We start from the raw sequence: 25,887 nt of genomic DNA, 5'->3' as shown, positions 1-25,887 counted from the left end.
GTTCATATATCAGTATCATCTTCCCATGAAGGAGTACAAGCAGTTTCACATCATCAAGTTCCTATGATTCGCCTTTCCTGTTTATCTTTTTATTCTTCACTTGAATCTTATATTTGAAGATCAAATTTTCTGTTCACCTCTGGTCTTTTCATCAGTAAACTTTGAAAGTCCCCTATTTCATTGAATATCCATCTTTTCCCCTGAAAGGCTATGTTCAATTTTGCTGGGTAGCTGGTTCTTGGTTGTAATCCAAGCTTTTTTTGCCTTCTATACTATCATTTTCTAAGCCCCACAAGCCCTTTATAGAGCACTTGTAAATCTGGTGTTATCCTGACTGTGGTTCCATGATAACTGAATTGTTTCTTTCTGGCTGCTTGCAATATTTCCTCCTTGACCAGGGAGTTCTGAAATTTAACTATAATATTCCTTGCAGTTTTCATTTTGAGAGTTCTTTCAGGACATGATTGGCAGTTCCTTTCAATTTGAATTTTACCCTCTGCTTCTAGAATATCAGAACAATTTTCCTTGATAATTTCATTTTTAAATTTTTTCTTTTTTAAATTAATTTTCATCCATATATACAAGCATATTTCCAAGTTACAAAATTTCCCTCCACCCTCCCTTTACACCCCCCCTCCCCTCAGCAGGGAACAGTCAGGTTAGCATTTTACATACATATTTTGTCAAACATGTTTCCAAATTAGTAATTTTTGGCATGAGGAATTAGGATTAAGGGAAAGAGATACATAAGAGATAATTTTCATAAAGTGTTCTTCAGATTTGGAAGCATGTTTTTCTGTGTGTTTTGTTTTGTTTTTGTTCCTCTGGTGGGGATAATATAGCCTATAACTAGTGAAATACAGTAGTCTTAGCTCTCTGGACTGTCAAGAGTTGCTGCTTTCATCAAGGTTGTTCATCTCAGTGTTGTTACTGATGTATACATTGCTCTCTTGGTTCTACTCCCTTCGCTCAGCATGAGGTCCCATAAGTCATTCAGTGCGTCTCTAGAGTCTGACCATTTATAGATTCTTTTAGAACAATGGTATTCCATAGTACTTATGTACCATAACTTATTTAGCCATTCCCCAATTGAAGGGCATTCCCCTCAATTTCCTATTCTTCCCCACTACAAAAAGAACTACTACGAATACTTTAGAACATGTAGGACTTTTCATATTATTTAGGATTTCTTCTGGATATAGACCTAGAATTGGAATTTTTGGGTCAAAGCATATGAACAGTTTTATTGCTCTTTGGGCATAGTTCTGTATTACTCTCCAGAAAGGTTGGATCTGTTTACAATTCTACCAGCAATGCATCAATGTCCTAATCTTCCCACAACCTCTTCAACATTGATCATCTAATAGGTGTGAAATGATATCTCATTGTTGTTTTAATTTGCATTTCTCTAATCAATAGTGATTTGGAGCATTTTTTTCATATGATTATATATAGCTTTATTTTCTCCGTTTGAAAACTGTTCATATCCTTTGACCATTTATCAATTGGGGAATGATTTGTGATCTTGTATATTTGTTGCAATACTCTATATATTTAAGAAATTAGACCTGTGTCAGAACACCTGGTTGTGAAGATTGTTTCCCAGCTTTCTGTTTTTCTTCTAATTTTAGCAGCATTGATTTTATTGGTACAAAACATTTTTAATTTAATATAGTCAAAATCATTCATTTTGCAGTTTATTATGTGCTCTAATTCTTGTTTGTTCATAAATTTATCCCTTTTCCATAGATCAGATAGAATATTTTTTGGTCTATTAATTTATCTATGATATCTCTCTTTATGTCTAAATCCTGTACCAATTTTGCCCTTATTTTGGTATGAGGTGTGAGATGTGGATCTATGCCTAGTTTTTGCCATACTTTTCTCCAATTTTCTCAATAATTTTTGTCAAATAGTGAGTTCTTATCCCAGAGCCTGATGTCTTTGTGTTTGTCAAATAATAGATCGGTATAGTCATTTACTGCAGTTTCTTTGGAACCTACCCTAATCCACTGATCCATTATTCTATTTCTTTTTTTTGGTGAGGCAGTGGGGTTAAGTGACTTGTCCAAGGTCACACAGCTAGGTAATTATTAAGTGTCTGAGGTCATATTTGTACTTGGGTCCTTCTGACTCCAGGACTGGTGTTCTGTCCACTGTGCCACCTGACTGCCCCCATTATTTTATTTCTTAACTAGTACTAGGCAGTTTACATGACTGCTTGTTTATAGTATAGTTTTAGATCTGGTAGAGCTAGGCTACCTTCCTTTACTTTTTTTTCCCATCGGTTACCTATTTGTGCCCTTTTTGTGCTCCTGATGTATTTTGGTAGTATTTTTTCTGGCTCAGTAAAGTAGCTATTTGGTAGTTTGATTGGTATGACACTGAATAAGAAATTTAATAGTTATTTTAAATGAATTTTCTCTATCTCTTGCTCTCGGGCTTTGTTGTTTATATATAGAAAGAAATGATGATGATTTATGTGGGTTTATTTTATATCCTGCTACTTTGCTGAATTTGTTAATTATGTTAAGGAATATTTTAGATGATTTTCTCAGGTTCTCTAGGTATACCATCATATCACCTGCAAAGATTGAAAGTTTTGCTTCTTCACTGCCAATTCAGATTCCTGCAATTTCTTTTCTTTCTCTTATTGCTAAAGCTGGCATTTCTAATACTATATGGTGATAATGGGCCTCCTTGTTTCACCTCTGATTTTATTGGAAATGCTCTGAATTATTCCCATTAAATATAATGCTTTATTATTGGTTTTAGATAGATGCTACTTATCATTATTCCTAAACTTTCTAGTGTTTTTAAAAGGAATGAGGGGCAGCTAGGTGGCAAAGTGGATAGAGCACCGGCCCTGGAGGCAGGAGTACCTGAGTTCAAATCAGGCCTCAGACACTTAATTACCTAGCTGTGTGGCCTTGAGCAAGCCAATTAACCCCATTGCCTTGCAAAAAACCTAAAAAAACTCAACAAAACAACAAAAGAAAAACAAATAAAAGGAATGGATGTTGTATTTTATCAAAGGCTTTTTTAAAAACATCTATTGAGATAATCAAATGTTTCTTTTTTATTGGTTTTGCTATTTTGCTATTGATATGTTTAATTCTGTTGAGTGTTTTCCTAATGTTGAACCATCCCTGCCTGCCTGGTATAAATCCAATCTGATCATGATGTATTATCCTGGTAATAACTTGCTGTAGTCCCATTGCTAAAATTTTATTTAAGATTTTTACATCAATATTTGTTAGGGAGATTGGTCTATAATTTTCTTTGCCTATTTTGGTTCTTCCTGGTTTGGGTATCAGCACCATGTTGGTGTCATAAAAGGAGTTTGGAAGAACTCCTTCCTCTCCTATTTTTTAAATAGTTTATATAGAATAGGAATTAACTGTTCCTTAAATGTTTGATAGAATTCACTTGTAAATCCATCTGGAGACTCTTTCTTAAGGAGTTTATTGATAGTTTCTTCAATTTCTTTTTCTGAAATGGGATTATTTAAGTAATTTATTTCCTCTTCTGTTAATCTGGGCAGGTTGGTAATTTTGTAAATATTCATCCATTTCCCTCAAGTTATCGAATTTATTGGCATACAGTTCAGCAAAATAGCTCTGTATTATCTCTTTAATTTCCTCTACATTGGTGGTTAGTTCCCCCTTTCATTTTTGATATTGGTAATTTATTATCTTCTTTCTCTTTTTTAATCAGATTAACCAAAGGTTTTTCTACTTTATTTACTTTTTCATAAAACCAATTCTTAGTTTTATTTATGAAATCAATGGTTTTCTTCCTTTCTCTTTTATTAATGTCTCCCTTGATTTTCAGAATTTCTAATTTGGTATTTAATTGAGGTTGTTTAATTTGTACTTTTTCTAGCTTTTTTAGTTGCACACCCAATTCACTGATCTTCTCGTTCTCTATTTTATTCATATAGAAAATTATAGAACAATCTCCCTAAATAATATTGAAGCAAATATTGTATTAGAAATGCTAGCTTCAGCAATTAGAGAAGAAAAAGAATTTGAAGGAATTAGAATTGGGAAGGAAGAAACAAAACTCTCACTCTTTGCAGATGACATGATGGTCTACCTAGAGAATCCCAAGAAATCATGCAAAAAACTACTGGAGACAATTAGCAATTTTAGTAAAATCACAGGTTATAAAATAAATCCTCATAAATCCTCAACGTTTTTACATATGTCTAGCAAGATACAGCAGGAAGAGCTAGAAAGAGAAATCCCATTCAAAGTAACCACAGACAATATAAAATACCCAGAAGTCTATTGGCTAAAGGCAGACTCTGAAACTATTTGAAAACAATTACAAAACACTTCTCACATAAATAAAATCAGATTTAAATAGCTGGGCAAATATCAACTGCTCATGGATAGGTAGAGCTAATATAATAAAAATGAAAATTCTACCAAAACTGAACTACCTGTTTAGTGCCCTACCCATCAAAATTCCAAAAATTTACTTTAATGACTTAGAAAAATTGTAAATCAATTCATATGGAAAAATAAAAAGTCAAGAATTTCCAGGGGCTTAATGAAAAAAAGTGCACAAGAAGGGGGCTTAGCAATAACTGATCTAAAATTATATTATAAAGCATCAGTCATCAAAACTGTTTGGTATTGGCTAGGAAATAGAGTGGTAGAGTAGTGGAATAGACTAGGTCCAAAAGCAGGAGATGATCATAGTAATCTGCTGTTTGATAAACCCAAAGAGTCTAGCTATTGGGATAAAAACTCCCTCTTTGATAAAAACTGCTGGGAAAATTGGAAGTTAGTATGGAAGAAACTTAGATTAGACCAACACCTCACACCCTTTACCAAGATAAGATCCAAATGGTTACAGGACTTAGACATAAAAAACAATACTATAAGCTAATTAGAAGATCAAGGACTAGTTTACCTGTCAGATCTATGGAAAGGGGAGCAGTTTATGACTAAGGAAGAGTTGGAGAACATCACCAAAAACCAACTAGATGATTTTGATTACATTAAATTAAAAAGCTTTTGCACAGATAAAACCACTGTAAACAAGATCAAAAGAAATGTAATAAATTGGGAAACAATCTTTACAACTAAGGATTCTGACAGAAGACTCATTTCTAAAATATACAGAGAACTGAGTCATATTTTTAAAACAAAAAGCCATTCCCCAATTGATAAATGGTCAAAGGATATGCAAAGGCAATTTATAGATGAGGAGATCAAAGCAATCCACAGCCATATGAAAAATTGCTTGATTAATTATTAGAGAAATGCAAATTAAAGCTTCTCTGAGGTACCACCTCACACCTCTCAGATTGACCAATATGACCAGAAAGGATAATGATCATTGATGGAAGTGCTGTGGGAAATCTGGGACACTATTATACTGTTGGTGGAGCTGTGAACTCATCCAACCTCTCTGGTGAGCTATTTGGAACTATGTCCAAAGGGCAACAAAAATGTGCATACCCTTTGACCCAGCAATACCATTACTGGGTCTATACCCTGAAGAGATGATGAAAAAGGATAAAAACATCACTTGTACAAAAATATTTATAGCAGCCCTGTTTGTGGTGGCAAAGAATTGGAAATCAAGTAAATGTCCTTCAATTGGGGAATGGCTTAGCAAACTGTGTTATGTGTATGTCATGGAACACTATTGTTCTATTAGAAACCAGGAGGGACAGGATTTCAGGGAAGCCTGGAGGGATTTGCATGAACTGATGCTGAGTGAGATGAGCAGAACCAGAAAAACACTGTACACTCTAACATCAACATGGGGGTGATGTTCAACCTTGAAGGACTTGCTCATTCCATCAGTGCAACAGTTGGGAACAATTCTGGGCTGTCATCAAAGGAGAGTGCCATCTATATCCAGATAAAGAGCCATGGAGTTTGAACAAAGTTCAAGGACTATTCTCTTTAATTTAGGAAAAAACAAGATATCATTGTCTGATCTTGTTACCTCAGACTTCTTGTCTCTTCCTTAAGGATATGATTTCTCTCTCATCACACTCAATTTGGATCAATGTACAACATGGAAACAAAGTAAAGACTGACAAATTGCTTTCCATGGTGTGTGGGGGGAAGTAAGATTGGGGGGGAAATTGTAAAACTCAAATAATATCTTTAAGAAAAAATTGAGAGATTAGCATTCCATAGGAAAAAGAATAATATTGATGCAAAAATATTAAATAAAATTTTAGTAATAAGTCTACAGCAAGTCATTCAGAGATATAAAGTTGCCCTTCAGAATTGCCTTGGCTGCATCCCATAAATTTTGGTTTGATGTCTCATTATTTATCATTTTCTTGGATATAACTATTATTTCTATTATTTGCTATTTGCCTACCCATTATTTAAGATAAATTTATTTAATTTTCAATTAGTTCTTGGTTTATCTTTCCCTGACACTTTATTACATGTAATATTCATTGCCTTTCTGCTTTTGATTATAAGGTTTTTTTGCCCTAGTACAGGGTTGATTTTGGTGAAGGTGCCATGTACTGCTGAGAAAAAGGTATATTCTTTTCTATCCCCACTAAATTTTTTCCAGAGGTTGATCATATCTAAGTTTTCGAAGATTTCATTCACCTTCTTAACTTCCTTCTTATAATTTTGTAGTCAGATTTATTTAGTTCTGAGAGAGGGAGATTGAGGTCTACCATTATTAAAGTTTTGCTGTCTCTGTCTCCTTGTAATTCGATCAGCTTTTCCTCTAGGAATCTGGATGCTGTACCAAGGTGCATTCATGTTTACTAATGACATAGCTTCATTGCTAATGGTGCATTTTAAGAAGATGTAGTGTCCTTCCTTATGCCTTCTAAAGAGATTGAGTTTTTCTTTTACTTTGTCTGAGATTAGAATCACTGCCCCAGATTTTTTTACTTCAGCTGAGGCATAATATATTTTGCTTCTGTTACTCTTACCCTGTGTGTGTGTCTCTCTGCTTCAAATGTGTTTCTTGTAAACACACATTATAGGATTCTGGTTTTTAATCCATTCTGCTATCTGCTTCCATTTTATGGGGAAGTTCATTCCATTCACATTTATAGTTAAGATTACTAATTCTGTATTTCCCTCCATGTTATCTTTCTCCATTTATATTCATCTCTTTCCTTTTTCCTTATTCCTCCTCACCAAAATTTTACTGCCTTTCCCCTTTGAGTTTTTTTTTTAATTTAACTTTCAGGGGCAGCTAGGTGGCCCAGTGGATAGAACACTGGCCCTGGAGTCAGGAGGACCTGAGTTCAAATCTGATCTAAGACACATAATATTTGCCCAGCTGTGTGACCCTGGGCAAGTCATTTAACCCCACTGCCTTGTTAAAAAACAACAACTATAAAACAAAAACAAAAATTTAACTTTCAATTTATTTTCACATATACCTTCCTTTCCTTTTTATCAGTCCCTTCTTTCCTTATCTTTCCCAATGCCCCCCTTCTTTGTAGATTTAGTTAGATTTTTAAACCCAAGTAAGAATGTATCTTATTCCCTCACTGTTCTAAATCTATTGAATCTATTGAATAGAATTTGCTCAGCATTTACATTCTCCCTTCTTGCCCTCTAAAATTATAAATCTTTGTGTCTCTTCCCTTGGTGTATTATTAATCAGGTATCATCAATCAGTTTATTTGATTGCTAGGTAAGCTCCTATTGTTAGCACGATATCATTGCAGAATTGTTTACTTGATTGCTTGATAAGTAATATTGACTCAAATTGCATCAAATTATAATTATAATCATAATCACTTTTTTACCTTACACCACTTTCAAGTATCGTCCAAGTACATAACACTCCTCCTCATGAGCCAAAGTATCATCCAAAGCCATATCATTTCTTGAACTATTTGTGCCCCTCCCCCTAAACCCATTTCCTTTCACACTTTACCTACCCCATTCTCCATCCAGGGTACTTAAAAGAAGCACCTATTCAATCAAACCCTGATTTAATTAACTGTAAGGTGCTTAGCACTTTGTGATTAAAGTGAGTCAAAGGATAATGAAACACTTAAGTTTACAGTTAACACCCCTGCTTTTCTTCAGAGTTTTGTGTCTCAAACATAGTGATGTGATGTTGGATCTCTAAAATGGAGTGATAAGTTCCAATTATACTCATATGCATTAGGTTCATTCTTTTCAACTATATTCTACCCTCTAATTATCGTTAGTTCTAAAGAATGAAAAGTGTTACACCTTCCCTTTTTGGGTTGTATACAATTTGATAATCTTTACCAACATTTTGTTTTGTTTTGTTTTTCCCTTCCCCTTTTCATTTACCTTAGTTTTTTATGGAACTCTTTCATTGTGTGTTTGGCAATTGAATTCTCTGTTCAGTTCTGGTCTTTGTGGCAGGAAATTCTGGACGTCCTCTATTTTATTGAACATCCATCTTTTTCACTGAGAGCATTTGCTAAATTTTGCAGGGTAGTGCATTCTGGGTTGTTATCCTAGGTCCTTTGCTTTCCAAAATATGCTATTTCAGGTCTTCTGACCCTTCAATGTTGAGGCTGATAGGCCCTGTGTGAGTCTGATTGTGTTTCCTTTATATTTGAAGTGTTTTCTTTTTGCTGCTTGCAAATTTGCTCCTTTAGCTGAAAGTTCTGGAATTTGGCTATTAGAGCCCTTGGAGTTTTTATGCTTGGGTCTCTTTCTGGGGGGTTCTATGGATTCTTTCAATGATTATATTGTTATCTTGTTCTAATATATTTGGACAGTTTTTCCCTTATAATTTCTTGCATGATGTTTTCCAGGTTCTTTTTTTTAGGGTTTTTTTCTTTTTACAAAGCAAATGGGGTTAAGTGGCTTGCCCAAGGCCACACAATTAGGTAATTATTAAATGTCTGAGGCTGGATTTGAACTCAGGTACTCCTGACTCCAGGGCTGATGCTCTATCCACTGCACCACCTATCCACCCCTGCACCACCTATCCACCCCCAGGTTCTTTTCTTATTCCAGGGTTTCTGGTAGTCTGATGATTCATAGATTGTCTCTCCTGGATCTATTTTATAGGTAATCCATTTTCCCTAAAAGGTACTCTACATTTTGTACATTTTTTTCATCCTTTTTATTTTGTTTGATGGAATCTTGTAGTTTTGTAAATTCATTAGTTTCTATTTGTTCAATTCTAATTTTTAGGGTTTTATTTTCTTCAATTAGCTTCTGTGTTTCCTTCTCCAATTGGTTATTTTTACTTTTAATAAAGTTGATTTCTTTGGTCAGTTTTTCATAATTTTCCTGCATGACTTTCATTTCTTTTTTCCCATTTTTTTCTTCCTCTCTTCTTTGCTTTTTAAATTCTTTTTAAAGCTCTTTGATGAGCTTTTGTATTTGAGTCCAATTTATATTCTGTTTTGATACTTTCCTTGTGAGTGATTTTTCATTGATTTCTTCTTCAGACATGGCACTGCTGTAATCTTTGTCTGTAAAGTAGGTATCTATAGTGACTGCTCTTTTAGTTTTTCTGCCCATCTTTGTTGTTTTAGCTCTGCTCCTGGGTATAGGGAGTATGGATCCAAGTTTTTGTTTTGCTGGGGCTGGGGTCTGTTCTTTCATTTGTTGTTGGCCAAGATGTTACCTATGGAGTCCAGACCTTGCCTCTGCAGGGGTTTCTCCCCGCTCCTTTTTGTACAGGTTCTGACTTAACAGTGGTTAAGCCAGTCCTGCTTTTTGCTCCAGTGTTCTCAGGGTTAAGACTCTGGGGCTGGAGCCCTCCCTGCTGGCTTGCTATCTAGGAGCCAGGACCTTTGCTGTTCCTTAAGCTGTTGGGACCTCAACTGCACTGTGGCTACAAGCCTCCTGCTGGCTTTCCCTTTTCTCCTGTGTCCTGGACTTTACTTCCCCTTTTCCCCCAAAGACTTTCACTGAAGATCCTCCACAATGTCTATAGTTGAAAATTTTCTTGAATCTTCTCTTTTCCTTGGTGGAATCTGTAGTTTGAATGTCAGAGTAGAGGTTGCCTTTATTTTTGGTAGGGAAAAAGTCCAGGAACAGGTTACCTTCAAGGTGCCATCTTGGCTCCATGGCTCCCGGAAGTCCTCCTTGATAATTTCTTGAAAGGTTATGTGAAGGCTCTTTTTCTTTTGATTATGATTTTCAGGTAGTCCAATAATTTTTAAATTATCTCCCCTGGATCTATTTTCCAGATCAGTTATTTTTTTTCTGTGAGATTTTCACATTTTCTTCTGGTGTTTATTCCTTTGGTTTTGTTTTATGGTTTCTTGATTTCTCACAAAACCATCAATTTTCCTTCGCTCAATTCTTTATTTTAAGAAATTAGTTTCTTCAGTATGTCTTTGTATTTCCTTTTCCATTTGGCCAGTTCTACTTTTCAAAGTATTCTTCTCCTTGTTGACTTTTGGAATCTCTTTTTTCCATTTGTCCCAATCTGTTTTTAAGATATTATTTTCTTCATTATCTTTTTATGTCTCCTTCACTAAGTTGCTGACTTATTTTTCATGATATTCCCACATCACTCTCTTTTCACTTCCCAGTTTTTCCACTAATGCTGTTACTTTGTGTACAGGACATTTAGTTTGCATCAGCTCATGTAAGTCTTTTCAGATTTTTCTGAAAGCTTCCTTTTCATCATTTCTTTTCTTTTTTAATTTTTAATTTTGAGTTTTACAATACTTCCCCTATTCTTGCTTCCCTCTTCTACCCCCACAGAAGGTGATCTATTAGTCTTTATGTTGTTTCAATAGCATACATTGATCTAAGTTGAATGTGATGCTGCTCATCATTTCTTAAAGCAAAATGGTATTCCACCCTAATCACGTATTTCAGTTTATGCTGCAGAATTTCAGTCTTATATTGTAACAGGATAAAAGAGGAGGGCAGAAATTTGTAGTTGAACTGATACTATCATGTTATTTGTAGATAAACTTATTCGAGTGACCATAGCCTAATTATTGATTTTTTAAAAATATGTGTGTATTGGAGAGGGAAAGAGGAGAGTTGGGAGGAAACAAAACACCGTAAGATTTTGATCATAACCAGTTTTGCATACTCTCCTACTTTGGTATATTTTACCAGGAATAATTTAATAGAGAGAGAGAGAGGAAGAAAAGAGCAATTATTAGAACAAATTCAGTGCACCCTTGCTAAAAAGTTCTGGATTTGTGTGGTTTATGTAGGATGGGGCCACTTATGGCACCCAAGAAGATGAGCTCAGTCTCAGGGCACTTAGAACAAAAATCTTTTATTCCATTGTCTGACCTCTTCTTTATTGCATCAGGGTCAATGGACCTTTCTCCTTGTGCCTTAGATGCTAGCCTTTCTCTTCACAATTCTGTCTTTGTCTCTCTGTTTTGGTCTCTCTCTCTCTCTCTCTCTCTCTCTCTCTCTCTCTCTCTCTCTCTCTCTCTCTGTCTTTTTCTTCTTCATTCTGTCCCTATACATCAGTTCCTTGTCTATCAGAAACAAAAATGCTTAGATTTACCAATATTTTTTTTTAATCCTTCATTGAAATTTTATTTAATGTTTCCAGTTACATGGAAAGGTAGCTTTCAACATCCATCCATTTAGAAGTTTATAAGTTCTACATTTTTCTACCATCATCCCTTCCCCCGCAACCCTGTGGCAGCTCACAGACTGTTCACAATTTAAAAAAATCTCTACTCGATCTAGGTATCCTTTCAAGCTATCAGCATACACAACTCCTGCCTTTCTTCTCTAATGCTGATTTCATTTTCTTTCACTCACTCTGCAATCATTTGCAATCTGACTCCTGTTCTCCACCCCCTGCCCCCACCCTATCCTACCTTACATCATCATGCCCCCACCATCCCTTAGCATTTTATTGATATAGTTTTTTTGGTGAAAGTTACCACCAAGGAGTATAATGGAGCCAGAACTAGAATCCATTGTTAAATTTTCTGTGTGAACATTTATATCTCAGAAATCAGAAATTACTAGAAATCAGGAATTGATATATTGTTTTATTGATTATCTAGATCGGGGGTCAGCAAACTATTACCTAGGGCCAAATGAGGTTTCGCAAACTAAAAGTGATGTTTTTACATTTTGGATGTAAGGTAGAAAAAGCTATTCTTACCTCCTGGGCCATAAAGAAAAATAGGAAGAGGGTTGTATTTACTTTGGCTGAAATTTATCTAAATTTAAGAAATTATTAACACAGATCAAACTTAATAGTACAGTAAGTGAACATTTTTACCCCTATTATTCTTTGAACATTGAATCAGTAAGCACCCATATTATTCTTTGAACATTGAACTCAACAAATATGCAATAGAAAGAAGTCATCATCAGACTGGAGGACTAGTGACTGTAGGCTAATAACAATTATGATAATTAATAATTAACCAAGATAATAATAATTAACCGAGATGTATATGGTGCTTTAAAGTTTGTAAATGCTTTACATCCTTTATCTCGTTTGAACCTAATAACACCCCATTACCAAAAATCTTTTATACTTTGATTTTTCTCATTCTAATCCTCCACTGAGCTGTTGTAAGGATCAAATCAGAGAAAACACACAACTTGTGTTTTATAATCCTTCTGTATCAAGTAATTCATAGGTACAGTGAAAGTTAGACTTGTTGTAAGGAAATGTAAGATAATATGGTGGCCACTGCTCCTCAAGACAGACAGATCTTCCCTTGTGACCTAAATGCTAATAAATTCAAAATTAATATTAAAACTCTCTCTCTTCCTCTAATTCTTTAGGGATGCCCTTTGATCCCAAATTCATCCTTGGGTGTGCTCCCTGCAATGTCATCTGCTCTATCATTTTCCACAAGCGTTTTGAATACGATGATGAGAAATTTCTACATTTAATGGAGCTTTTAGATGAAAAGGTCAAGATCCTGAGTTCACCATGGACACAGGCATGTATAGCGTTCTCTTTTTCTGAGATGTAGGGAACTCTTTTTGAAACTAGAGAAACTACTACCTGGATCAAGTTTGGAGTTAAATATGACCAATATTAGTACATATAAATGTGAGATCTTGGGGCAATACACATCTTTCTTATCATAAACAGATGTCTCCTTGAATGTAAATGGAACAGGTCATCCCTTTAAAGTTTCATTGAGGGCCTCTACTAGACCCTTTCCTGAAGGAGTCAAGCTTTATGCCATGGGCACTGAAATCTCAGGTCTCTTTTTAAAAATACCCTTTGCCAGAGCACTGTTACCCTTTGGTATGGACATTTGATCCTGAATAGGGTTAGCAGTCATCAGCTGGCCATTGGAAATTAGGGTTCTGAGAAAATGGTAGACAAGTAGCAAACCTTTCAGTGGGAATTAAGTATGACAGGTAGAAGTTTAAATGGGCACTGGCTGCTTGCAGGGAGAGAAATATTAAAATGGCATTACAGGATTTTGTAGGTGAATATAGAAGATGAATGAAGATATCTCACAATTTTTCCATAGGGAATTTGCCCTAGCTACGTCTTCTTACCTAGTCATAATCTTCTCTTTTGAATTTGGGGTTAGAGAATTATATTGTTTTTCTACCCCAAAAGAAATATGTAATCATTTCTTTTTTTTATTAGGTCTATAATTTCTTCCCCACTTTGGTACAATATCTCCCAGGATCTCATCGCAAATTATTTAAGAACTGTCAAATGTTGCATAATTTTATTTTGGAGAAAGTGAAGGAGCACCAAGAAACCCTGGACCCCAACAACCCTCAGGATTTGATTGACAGTTTCTTTATAAAAATGGAGCAGGTACAGTGAGAGGAATGGCACTGCTATTCAGTTCTTGTGAGTTGTTTGATATATGTATTGGGGGTTACTCACAAGTAAATTAAAGAAAACTAGAATTTCTTAAATGATGTATTTTTAGAGAACTGCTTCGGAAATGAGGGACTGTTGGTCCCTGTTGTGAAAGGGCTTGTAGGCTAATTAGACAAGTAAATACCTAAAGGGGTCTGAGAAAAACCATAAGGCAAGGAGCATGGCCCAGGGTAGAGAGAACAGGGTGTGGAGCCAAGAAAACCTGTGTTTAAATCCCATCTAAGACACTTGCTAACTGTATGACCCTGGACAAGTCAGCTAACCTGTTAGTGCCTCGATTTCCTCATTTACAAAATGAAGAAGTTAGGAGCCTATGATTCTAGGACTTTATCGGAAAGAGCAAAAAATTGACAACAAATTGAAGACCTCCACAATGAAGGGGTTTAGTTTTAAAAAGGCACAATTGAATTGGGGATAATTTGATATAAAACATTCCTCTAGAAGTGCCAAGTTTTTATTTTAATATTGAATGAGATGATGGCAATCGAACAAATTTGCAATCTAAGTGGGAAAGGGTATTTCAGGACTTTGAACTGACAGGTGGGTGTCCAGTATGATAGCAAACTGAATGACATGGTTAATGTGGAGTTGCTTTAGTGCATAGTAATGAGAAATGGGGTTAAAATGATACAAGAGGGGGCAGTTAGGTGGTGCAGTGGATAGAGCACCAGACCTAGAGTCAGTAGGACCTGAGTTCAAATCCAGCCTCAGACAATTAATAATTGCCTAGCTGTGTGACCTTGGGCAAATCACTTAACCCCACTGCCTTAAATAAATAAAAAAAAATAAATGATACAAGAGGATTCTCTGACAATGATGACAAAGGGAGGACCCAAAAGGATCCAGGTACCTCCCCTACCTCTCAAAACCCAACAAAGACAAAAACCAAGGAGAAGATGAACAACTATTAATCCACATTACACATAAGGAAATGTCAACTAGAAAATGAATAAAGCAAAATGCTGACACAATTTTATTTAAGACAATGGGGTTAAGTGACTTGCCCAAGGTCACACAGCTAGGTAATTATTAAGTGTCTTGGGCTGGGTTTTTTCAATTTAATATTTTTATTCTCATTTTATACAAATTTTTTATATATTAATAAAATATTCTTAAGAGTAAAAAAAATACTCTGTCCCCACCAAAAAATAGACTTGCTTGAGTGATAAAAGGGGAGAGAAAAAATTAAAATTAAAGTAAAAAATAATAGTAATAATTGTAGGTATGGCCAGCTGGTGCAGTGGACGGAGCACCAGCCCTGGAACCACGAGCACCTGAGCCCAAATCTGACCCAACAATCACCCAGCTGTGTGACATGGAAGCCACCCCAGCCCCACTGCCCTGCAAAAAACCAAAAACAAAGGGAAAAAAAGACCCAAAATAAAACAAAATAGTGATAATAGTAGGGACAGCCGGGTGGTGTACAGAGCACTGGCCCTTGAGCCAGGAGCACCTGGGTCCAAATCTGGCCTCAGACACCGAATAATTACCCTGCTATGTGGCAGGCCACCCAGCCCCATTTGTCCTGCACACCCCCCCCAAATAATAATAATTAAAAATGTGCTTCAGTCTGTGTTCCAACAGCACCAACTCTGTCGCGGGTGGATCACATTCTTTATGATAAGTCCATCACAAAAGTTACTTCCATATTTTTCTACTGTTGTCATTGCTGATCACAACTCCCTCCATTCATACTTCTCTACTACCATATTTTATATTTTCTCTTTCCTTTCACTCTGTCTCTGCTGTAGGGTAGCTGAGTGGCACAGCAGACAGATCCCTGGTCCTGGGGCCAAGAGGCCCCGAGCCCCCCCCATCCCCACCCCTTAGGCCCAGCATCCTCCTGGCCCTATGGTCCCAGACAGGCCATCCAATCCCATCCCCTTGCAAGAAGGAAAAAAGAAAATGTGTTATATCTGACCACTCTCTCACCATGGTTCATCCTCTCCTCCATCATTCGCATCCCCACCCCTTCCCCCGTTTCCTCTCCTAGCCACCTCTGATGAGAGCAAAGATTCCCTCATTTCCCCTTGCCTTCCCCCCTTCCATATCATTGCAATAGCTCATTGTAATAAAGAAAAATGTTATTATATGTAATATCTTTGCCTATTTCCCCCTCTCCTTTTTCTTTCTCCCATTACATTTCCCTTTTTTCTATTGACTCCATTTTTATACCATATTTTATCTTCAAATTCAGCTTTCTCCTGTGCTTCAACTATAAAAGCTCCTTCTACCTGCTCTATTAAATGAGAAGTTTCATATGAGTATTATCAGTGTCATTTTTCTATGCAAGAATACATGCAGTTCATCATCATTAAGTCCCTCATATTTTCCCATTCTCCTCCAATCTCTATGCTTCACCTGAGTCCTGTATCTGAAGATCAAACCTTCTGTTCAGCTCTGGCCATTCCAACAAGAACATTTGAAATTCCCCTGATTCATTGAAAGTCTATCTTTTTCCCTGGAAGAGGACATTCAGTTTTGCTGGGTAGTTGATTTTCGGGTGCATTCTAAGCTCTTTTGCCTTCCGGTATATTATATTCCAAGCCCTATGAGCTTTTAATGTAGTTGCTGCTAAGTCCTGTGTAATCCTGACTGCAGCTCCATGATATTTGAATTGTGTCCTTCTGGCTGTTTATAATATTTTCTCTTTGACTTGGGAGTTCTGGAACTTGAGTAGAATATTCCTGGGGGTTGTTTTTTTTGGAATCTCTTTCTTGGGGAGATTGGTGGATTCTCTCCATTTCTATTTTGCCCTTGGGCTGGGTTTGAATTCAGGTCCTCCTGACTCCAGGGCTGGTGCTCTATCCAGCGCACCACCTAGCTACGCCTAGGTAGATATTTTTAAATGGCAGCTAAGTGGTGCAGTGGATAGCATTCCGGGTTTGGATTTAGGAGGACTATTTTCCTATGTTAAAATCCGGCTAGTAAATTAGACATTTCTCAGCTGTGTGATCTTAGGCAAGTCACTTAACCATGTTTTCCTCAATTTCCTCATCTTTAAAATGACCTGAAGAAGAAAATAGCAACCTCTCTAACATTTTTGACAAGGAAACCCAAAATGGATTCATGAAGTTTGGATATGACTGAAGTGATTCCTGCCCCAACCCCCAAAACTTCCCCTCCTTCTGAACTTTCCCACTGCTGTCAGGAACACCACTATTCTTCCCATTAACAAAGGCTTGAAACTCAGTGTCATCCTGGACTCTTTATTCCCATTCACCCTAAATATCCAATCACTTGTCAAATTTTGTCGTTTCAACCTTCACATCATGATGTAAGTCTGGTTTTACCATTAACCAGTTTTTTCTAATTTTTTTTATCCGAACTGAAAGGGACTTCAGAGTTTATTGAGCTTAACCTGCTTATTTTATAGATGCGGAAATTGAGACTGTGTGACAATAAGTGATTTTCCCAAGATTCTTTAGAGGCAGAATTCAAATTCAGGTCCTTGGACTCCAAATTCATCCCTTTTACTATTCAATCAATTTGTTCTTTCCTTATATAATTGTATCATTTCCTAGGAAAAGGAAAAACCACAGTCTGAATTTACCATGGAAAACTTGGTCTACACTGTGTCTGATATATTTGGTGCAGGAACAACGACAACTAGTACCACTCTGAGATATGGACTTCTGCTTCTCCTGAAATACCCTGAGATAACAGGTAGGACTATGGACAATATATCCAACAATAAAACTCAGCTAAAGTCAGGAAGAGGTAGATTTGTGGTCCTGTCGAGACTGTCCTTGGGAAAATCTCTTGTCATTTTCATGTATTTAGCAATCATCACATATTCCAGACACTTTCCAAGTACATTTTTTCTTTCTTTATATATTAATTCATAGTTATGGAATAAAAAAGCATTTCCTTAACATAGAACAAGAAAATAGATGATTGTTTATGAAACTGTATTTCTCCTAAGCATAACTTGCTATTCCTTTCAAGAATACAACAAAATTATCATGTAAATTTCTTTTTTTCTTTTTTTCTACAATTTTCCAATCCTACCCTAGAGATTACTTTCATTAGACACAAATAGATTCTCTTTATATATATATATGCATACATATAAACATATATATAATATAAACTTATTTTACATATACTTCTATTCATCAATTTTTTATCTGGATGCAGATAGAATCTTACTTTATATGTCCCTTAAAGTTAATTTGTATTTATAATATTCAGAATAGCTTATTTACTCAAAATCATTCCTAATATATAGCTTAAAATTCTTAAAATATAGCTCTACTTTATTTCAAGTTCTCTTGATTCTGCTCATTTTGCTCTTCATTATTTCTTGCAAGTCTGTCCATGTTTTTCTAAGATCAGTGTGCTCATCATTTCTTGTAGCACTGTCTATCACAATCATATACCATAACTTGTTCAGCTATTTCCCAGTTGATGGGCATTGTGCAATTTCTAGTTTCCAAGTGCATATTCAAAGTCATTCCAAGTCAGTAGGAGTTTACTAAGAACCTGTATTCATCCCTGGTGCAGCCACCCAAACCCATAACGATTTCCATGTTATGATAAAGCATTGGAGAAGTACTTTAGCAAAGTTCTTTTGTTTATTGATACATTTTGTTTTGACACAATAACTGCTCCCCACCCCACCCCAAACACACACCAATGATTAAAGTCATTGCCTCTCCATATATGGTTATTGGGAAGAAAGTATTTTGTAAAATATCAAAAGATGTTAATATTTTTATCTATTAGATCACTTTCATCTGAACCAGACAAAGGAAGGTTGAACAGACTCACGCAAACACACGTACATATAATGAGTGAAGTTTACTATATTACAGGGGCAGCTGACTGGTACCATGGATAGAGTACTGACCCTGGAGTCAGGAGGACCTAAGTTCAAATCCAGCCTCAGACAGTTAATACTTAGTTAGCTATGTGACCCAGGCAAGTCATTTAACCCATGGCCTTGCCAAAACCCAAACAAACAAAAAAAAAAAAACCTACTTAAAATAGGCAGGGACAAGGAGTGAGGGAATTTAAGAGGCAAGACAGGATAGGTAAGAGAATAGTCATGAACAACACCTTTCTTCCTCCTTAAAACTCCAGAGCTGAAGAGGGGAGCATTAAGATGGAATGAAAAGGAAGAAAATAGTGAATAAAAATCTGTGATTAGGTGTGAGACAAGGGGAAAAGAAGAAACACAATGGAGTAGAAACATAAGTTTTATGTAAACTCCTTTTTTTACCATCTTCTTCATAAAGGAACTGGGGGCAAAGAGAAAAAAGTAATAGAGGACAAATGAAAGGAAAGTAATTGTCTATGAATGGGATGAATTAATTCATAAAATGGAAGGTTAGTGGATGAACTAGAAAACAGAATCCGACAATACAATATTTACAGGAAATATAAAACATTGTAAAATACAAAAAATATAAAAATATGAAACATAAAATGTAAAACATGAAACAAAAGTCATCATAGAGTCAAAATGATGTGTTAGAATAAAATCCATTGGACTTTAGCTAAACTCAAAAAACCCTTGTTTTCAGAAAAGGTTACAATAAAAATAGTCATTATAAAAAAGGAGTAGATGGAGAAATTACATTATGGTTAAAGATATCATTGATTATAAATCAATATCAATATCAATAGTTCCTTTGGTAATTAAATACTTAAAGGAAAAGTTAACTGAGTTGTAGGGAGAAATAGACAGTAAAAGTATAATAGAGGGGGCGGCTAGGTGGCATAGTGGATAAAGCACCGGCATTGGAGTCAGGAGTACCTGGGTTCAAATCTGGCCTTAGACACTTAGTAATTACCTAGCTGTGTGGCCTTGGGCAAGCCACTTAACCCCATCTGCCTTGCAAAAACCTAAAAAAAAGTATAATAGAAGAAGACTTCAATGTATTCCTTCCAGATCTAGACAACTCTAAATAAAGCAATAAAGAAGTCAAAGTTCTGAATAGAAATCAGAAATATGATGTGCAAAGAGGAATTCAAATAATTTTTTTACCTCTTTTCTTGCTAGTTTTTTCTCCATGATTTTGTATAAGCTGTCCCTTGAGCCCCTCTTCACTTCTACCTTTTAAATCTGTAATTTCTTTCAAAGCTTAACTAAAGTATCACCTTTCCTTATTCCCTATTGCTCCCTTTGTCATACACATAAATATCACACACATACACACACACACACACATATATATATATATATTTATCTACCCACATATATGGCATTTATTTATCTTCACTTCAGTAGAACATATACTCCTTGAGGGTAGTGACTTTCCATCTTAGCACCTAGAGTCTGACACAAAGTAGGTGCTTATTAACTTGAATCCAAGAATATTTAAATAAGTCATTCAACAAGAATTTATTAAAAATCTGTTATGTACTTTCTCTGACATACTATGTATTGATGTTATTTAACCTCTAAGTGCTTTTTAGACTATTACTTGCAGAGTGGAAACCTACATACCATTGGGGAGTTTCCCATAGCAATGAAATAACTAATGCAGCCCCTCTTCCTATCTTTCCCTTCTATATGTGAGACCTTGGGGTTATAAGGATAAAAAACAACACAATTCCTACTCTCATGGAATAATTCATGACATTATTATTGGATGGTAATTCCCTCAATTTTTATTGTCTACAAATTTATCTTACTAGTACTTAGAAGTATTTGGTTGTAGTTCTGAAATTTTGATTCTTTTCCTTTATCGTACTTTTACTCTTTTCTGTCATATAGTTTTAATGATATTTAATTAATGAGTTACAAAAATATATTTCATATCCCAGAAGGGAAAGTCCATTTTCATTCATTTTTTATTTTTAAAATCAACCTTTGATATTCTTGCTCTTCAGTTCCATGTGATATTTATTCTGTTCAAAATCCAGTTGTACAAAGAAACTCTTTGATATTCCTGTTGAAATATTGCATCAAAACTAGGAATTTATTTGGTTAATATTGTCTCTTTTGCTACACTGATGATAGTTATTTAGGTCTTTTACTTCTAAAACACTGCAGTTTTATAGATAGTGCAACAGTTTCATTTAAGTTTCTTGTGTGGTTTTATTAAGTGTTGCCATAAATGGAACCTATTTTTCAATGATTTTGATAGTATAGAGAAAGTGCTTTCATATATATTTGATCCTTGAAACAACTTGTAAAGTTTGTGGGGTAGGTCTTATTCTTGTTTTATAGATGGAGAAACTAAGTCCCCAAAGAATCACTTCCCCAGTGTCACATAGTGATCAAATGGTAAATCTAGAACTAGCCTTCAGGTCTTTCATTCAAGAAAGAATCCAGTGCCTCTTGAAAGAAATAGTATAGTGAAATAGGAAATCTACCTACAAATCTGGCCTCTAATACTTCATAGAAATGTGATCATGGAGTCATTTAAAATCTATGAACTTCAGTGTCTTCCTCTGTAAAATGATGGTTCTTAACAATACTTATGAAACTTTTCTCAAAGTTGTTTTGAGAGTCAACTAATATGTGCATATTTACATATATATATATAAATATATGCAAATAGATGGCTTAAAACTGTGTAAATATCAATTATTATTATTATTATTATCTTTCCCATTCTCTGCTCTTACCTTCTCTAACACATCAGAGTAAATAATAAATGACCAGTTCTGACAATGATCTATGAAAAATATGGTTAACTTAAAATAAGGGCTCACTCAGGGCAAAAAGCAATCAGTAAAATGCAAGATTTATTAAAGGTTTATAATATATCTTGGAGCATCACCACCCTATAGATAGTGTATGAGTGACTTAGATCTAGCACATAATGACTTAATACATGGAAGCATGGCTGTGTTGTAATTCATAAACAAGATCTAGCCCTAAATAGGAAAAAGAGGACCATTAAGCCATCAAGGATCATGAATTTAGAGATGGAAAGCCCCACAGAGATCATCTCATCCAACAACTACCATGTCTTACAAATGAAGAAACCAAACTCAAATTCAATTACTTGCCCAAGGTCACAGTTAGTAAAGGGATTGTGGTGGCATTTGAATATGAATTCCTTGAATCCAGAAACATTAGTCTTTCAAAGAAAATGTAGAGGTTTACTCTTAGACTAAGTCTAAAATTTTCTGCAGCAGACTGGAGAGTGGAATGATTCAGAGGGACCACTCTGTTATGGCTTGTAGGTCACAAATTTACTTGTTTAAGGGCTCTCTAAAATGGATTGCCTGCCATTCATACAACTCTGTAAATAAGTAACTTAGACTCTTGAATTTATTTTTGTTCAGGCGCAGCTCCATCTCATATTCTCACTGCTTCCTTATGAAAGTACTGTTTGTCCTGTATTTATCTCTGGACATTTTGTGACTGTGCTTTGAGGATCTGGGATTTAGGATCCTTGTGAGCACCTAAATGTATTTTGTACTAAGTCAAGAGACTGAAATTGAACACTTCATTTTCCCATAAATAGGGAGGGTCAGTTGAATTTTTGCTAATAGAACTTGTGTAAGAGGTCAGAGAAACTGTTAAAGATACAATATTTTATCCTCACTTTTAAAATAAATTATTTCTCTCATGACAGATAAAATTCATGAAGAAATTGACCGTGTGATTGGCCAAAACCGAAGTCCCTGCTTGAAGGACAGAAACAGTATGCCTTACACAGATGCTGTAATCCATGAGATACAAAGATATATTGATTTGGTCCCAGCCAATCTGACACATTCGGTGACACGAGATACTAAGTTCAGACAATACCTGATCCCTAAGGTCAGAAATGTTTCTCCCAGGAGTATAATATGAATTTATATTGTCTAATATCAATTGGGCACTCACCATACCAAAGCAATTATCTTGCTCCTCCCTAATTGATTTATAACTTGAGTTGTCACTCTCTAAAGGCCAGGGAAGTTACCTAATTTCCCTTTGGAGTGCCAGGGTACTCTGAGGGCCTTGGAGAGCTTTTTCTCGACTGCCATCTATTCAAGCCCTACCCTGCTGCTGTTTCCCCCATTGTTAGGGGTCAATGTCTAGACGTTTAAGTCCATTTAACCACTTAATGTTAGTTAGCTTTTTTAAAAATAGAGATTTTCTTTAAAGACATAGCCAGAACAAACATTTTCCCCAGTACCTATCAGGCTTACTCTCCCCTACAACAACTCAATCTCTTGTGATCAACTTAACTCAGTTCCCACATAGCATTATTCCCACCATATTCACATCCAAAGACTGTGTCTTTGCCATAAGAAATCTTGTCTGTTTCCACCTAGCTGCCCTGCTCCATTATTTTCAATTCATTTTGGTGTCATTCTTTCTTTGACCCTCTTTCCCTCACTCTCTAGCTTTCTCAATCCTTTTGTTGTTCTTTGTTATCCTCACCAATACCATCTCATTCTAAGCTTACCACCACAAATTGGGATTCATGTCACCCCATTTGACTAGGGTGCCTTGAAAAGCTGCAATCATTTTTGCCTGATCAAACAATCAGAACTGAGTGTGAACAGGATCTGAGTGTATACCTTCTTGAAGCAATCAAAGCAATTATGTGAGAGTCTGTGTTGTACCCTGAGCAATTTGAGTAAAAAGGATAAGTTGTCTTATAATTGGGAAAAGAGATGCTAATCTCTGGACTGGAAAGGTTGGAGCAAGCATGAAACAAAGGTAAGATTGAGTTATAGTAGACGTAGGAGATACCAAGAAGGGTTGTTGACTATAAGAATCTTGCAGTGGAGGACCTAAGCTGAGGAAAAACCCAAGAAAAGGTCAGCTCTTTCTATATCACAGTTAGCCATCTCAGAAGATGAGCTAACTAGGTTGAGGGTAATCAATAGACCTCAAATCCATCAGCGAGATAAGGGGTATTTACCTGAAGCCTGTGAAGACTTACCCTAGTGGGATTGTTAGATGAGAAAAATTGTTCCAATGGTCATGAAGGTGACTGAAGAAGGTACAGTGATGAATTTAGAGTCTGGTCAGATATTAAAGATGTCTGGGTCACCCACTGCTCCCTGGGCCAGCATCACCAGTCATAACTTCCATCCTGTCACAAGCTTTGATGATTCAGGAAGAGAAAGTGAGGCTAAAGACTGTGCAACTCTGCCCCTCTTAAATCCAGTTCAAGCATGAGTCAAGACATCACCTTGTGGTGTCATTTGTTTTCTTTGAAAATGAAGGTTGAGCACCAACAAATACCATTAATATCATCTTTTTGGTTTCAAAAGTGTTTCTAGTAAACTGACTTTCATCTTAGCCACAAAGAGACTAGGAGATAACTAGTGATAAGGCAAGCTGACAGTCCAGCTTTTTATTCAAGTACAAGGACTTTTCCAAACTTGTTATTCAGAATAATTGTGACTGAAGCCAGAACTTTCCATCTAAAGCAAACTCCTTTTAACCAAGAGGAGAAAATCAAGTGGCTCAGAGAGGTCATTTTCTATCCTGCTTTGCTTAAAATGAATTAATTTTTGCCACAGGTTGTTCAACAACTCTTGCCATTCTTACGCATCCATGATAAGTTTCTTTTACCTTTTTTTCTTCCATCTTTTGTTTATTTCTTTTAAAAATCTTTTAAAAAAAATTATTTACTGAGTTCCCTGAGTAGGTATCTACACTGATACTTACAGGCAACTGTACCTTTTTTTCTTCAGCATAATTGGTTTTTTGGTACCTCCAGTATTTTATTGTTGAGAGCTTCCATTTTCTCCAAGGTTATCATAATATCATTTCTATCTCATGGAAAATCAATCTAGAATGAACTTCATACAGGCTGCTTCTACCTTCTTCAGGATAACATTTTTTATTAAGGTAATCAAGAAATTATTACCTCCTTTGTTTTGAGGGAGAAGAAACTCCATCATATATCTAGGTAATTGAATTTCCTATCACTATTCTTTCATACTTTTCTCCCAGGTTTGTAATTTGCTTTTTGAACTCATCTATTTTCTTTTTCTTTCTAATGGATCTGTACTGTACTCAAATGACATCACTTGATTTTCTGTCTTTCCTCTTAAATTAAATTATTTTCATCAAGAGTTCCCCCTGTTGTTCCTGGATTTTCCTCACACTAGTCAATATTTTCTTCACCTACAATGCTTCTTTCTCTCCCTATTTCCATCCATTTTATTTTCCTTTTTCTTTTGAATAAGGTATCCACTTCCAGATTCATATTCTATTCATTAATCTTACTGCCACAAGTTCTGTCCTCTACTGAGGTAGAAACTTGAAGGAAAGGGAGGTGATCCTGACTCCCAAGTAGGAGGAGAAGACTTGAGATCCCAGTAAATCAAAAGAATTGATTCATAAATCAAGGTGGAAGTGAGTATTTACTGAGAAAAATATTATGAAAGACTCTATCAGAAGATCTGGACTGCAAGTCTGCTATGATATGGTGAGAACCAGAAAGGTAATCCTAGGAACTCATTGGGTAGTGACAGCTCTTTGCTTTGATATTAGGACAGATCCAGAGACCCATTAATCTAGCAAAGCTGTGTTTCTTCAGATTAAGCAAGTATGCTCATTCATCTGTTTGCCTCAATTATTTTCAGCTTAGATCTCATTTACCTTCTATAAAAATTCTGCTGGGCTGCAGAAATACTAAACTGTGCATGTATTTTATTTAAAACTTTCAATTAGTGAGAGGATAAAAAAAGAGAGCATCATTCACTTTGGATGGGTGAAAGATTTGGTCAGCAGGAACTGATCTTGGGGTTAGAATCTAGTAGGAGAAGTGGGAAAACCTTTTCCAGAATATATGACTAACCTAAGTGTTCAGAATTTATATATATATATATATATATATTCATAGAAATAACTCTTAAGCTAGTGAGAGTGGCAGGCTATTGCAAAGCACTGTAGATAATTTCACTTTCCCTTTTGAACTCAGTGCTGTTATTCTCAACTGAGTTAAAAAGAAGGCCACTTCACTGAGACAGATGAGATAAAATAAAGCTGACCCAAAGGGATGGAGTTTCCCTTTTCTGCTCCAGTGCATTGTAAATGCAATCTTGTTGTTCAATTGTATTAGAAATCTTCATGACCACATTTGAGGGGTTTTGGGGGAAAGATATTGGAGTGGGTTGCCATTTCCTTCTCCAATTCATTTTATAGATGAAGAAATTGAGACAAATAGGATTAAGTGGTTCACCCAGGATCATAGTTAG

At 35.7% G+C, this 25,887-nt stretch overlaps 1 protein-coding gene across 4 annotated transcripts in view; it reads left to right on the top strand.

Annotated features, from left to right (window-relative positions):
• The window catches only part of LOC141521118 (cytochrome P450 2C18-like), a 58,191-nt gene that overhangs the window by 21,933 nt on the left and 10,371 nt on the right, over positions 1-25,887 (top strand). For all 4 annotated transcript variants that reach the window (XM_074233328.1, XM_074233329.1, XM_074233327.1 and 1 more), the window contains 4 exons: positions 12,696-12,856; positions 13,525-13,701; positions 17,295-17,436; positions 22,311-22,498. In XM_074233328.1, coding sequence (XP_074089429.1) covers positions 12,696-12,856; positions 13,525-13,701; positions 17,295-17,436; positions 22,311-22,498 — 668 coding nt within the window. The remainder of the gene's footprint in view (positions 1-12,695; positions 12,857-13,524; positions 13,702-17,294; positions 17,437-22,310; positions 22,499-25,887) is intronic.

Source organism: Macrotis lagotis, chromosome 4 (assembly GCF_037893015.1).
Source record: "Macrotis lagotis isolate mMagLag1 chromosome 4, bilby.v1.9.chrom.fasta, whole genome shotgun sequence".
NCBI lineage: Eukaryota > Metazoa > Chordata > Mammalia > Peramelemorphia > Peramelidae > Macrotis > Macrotis lagotis.
Note: the sequence above shows the minus strand (reverse complement) of the source record. Positions and strands in the feature narration are given on the sequence as shown.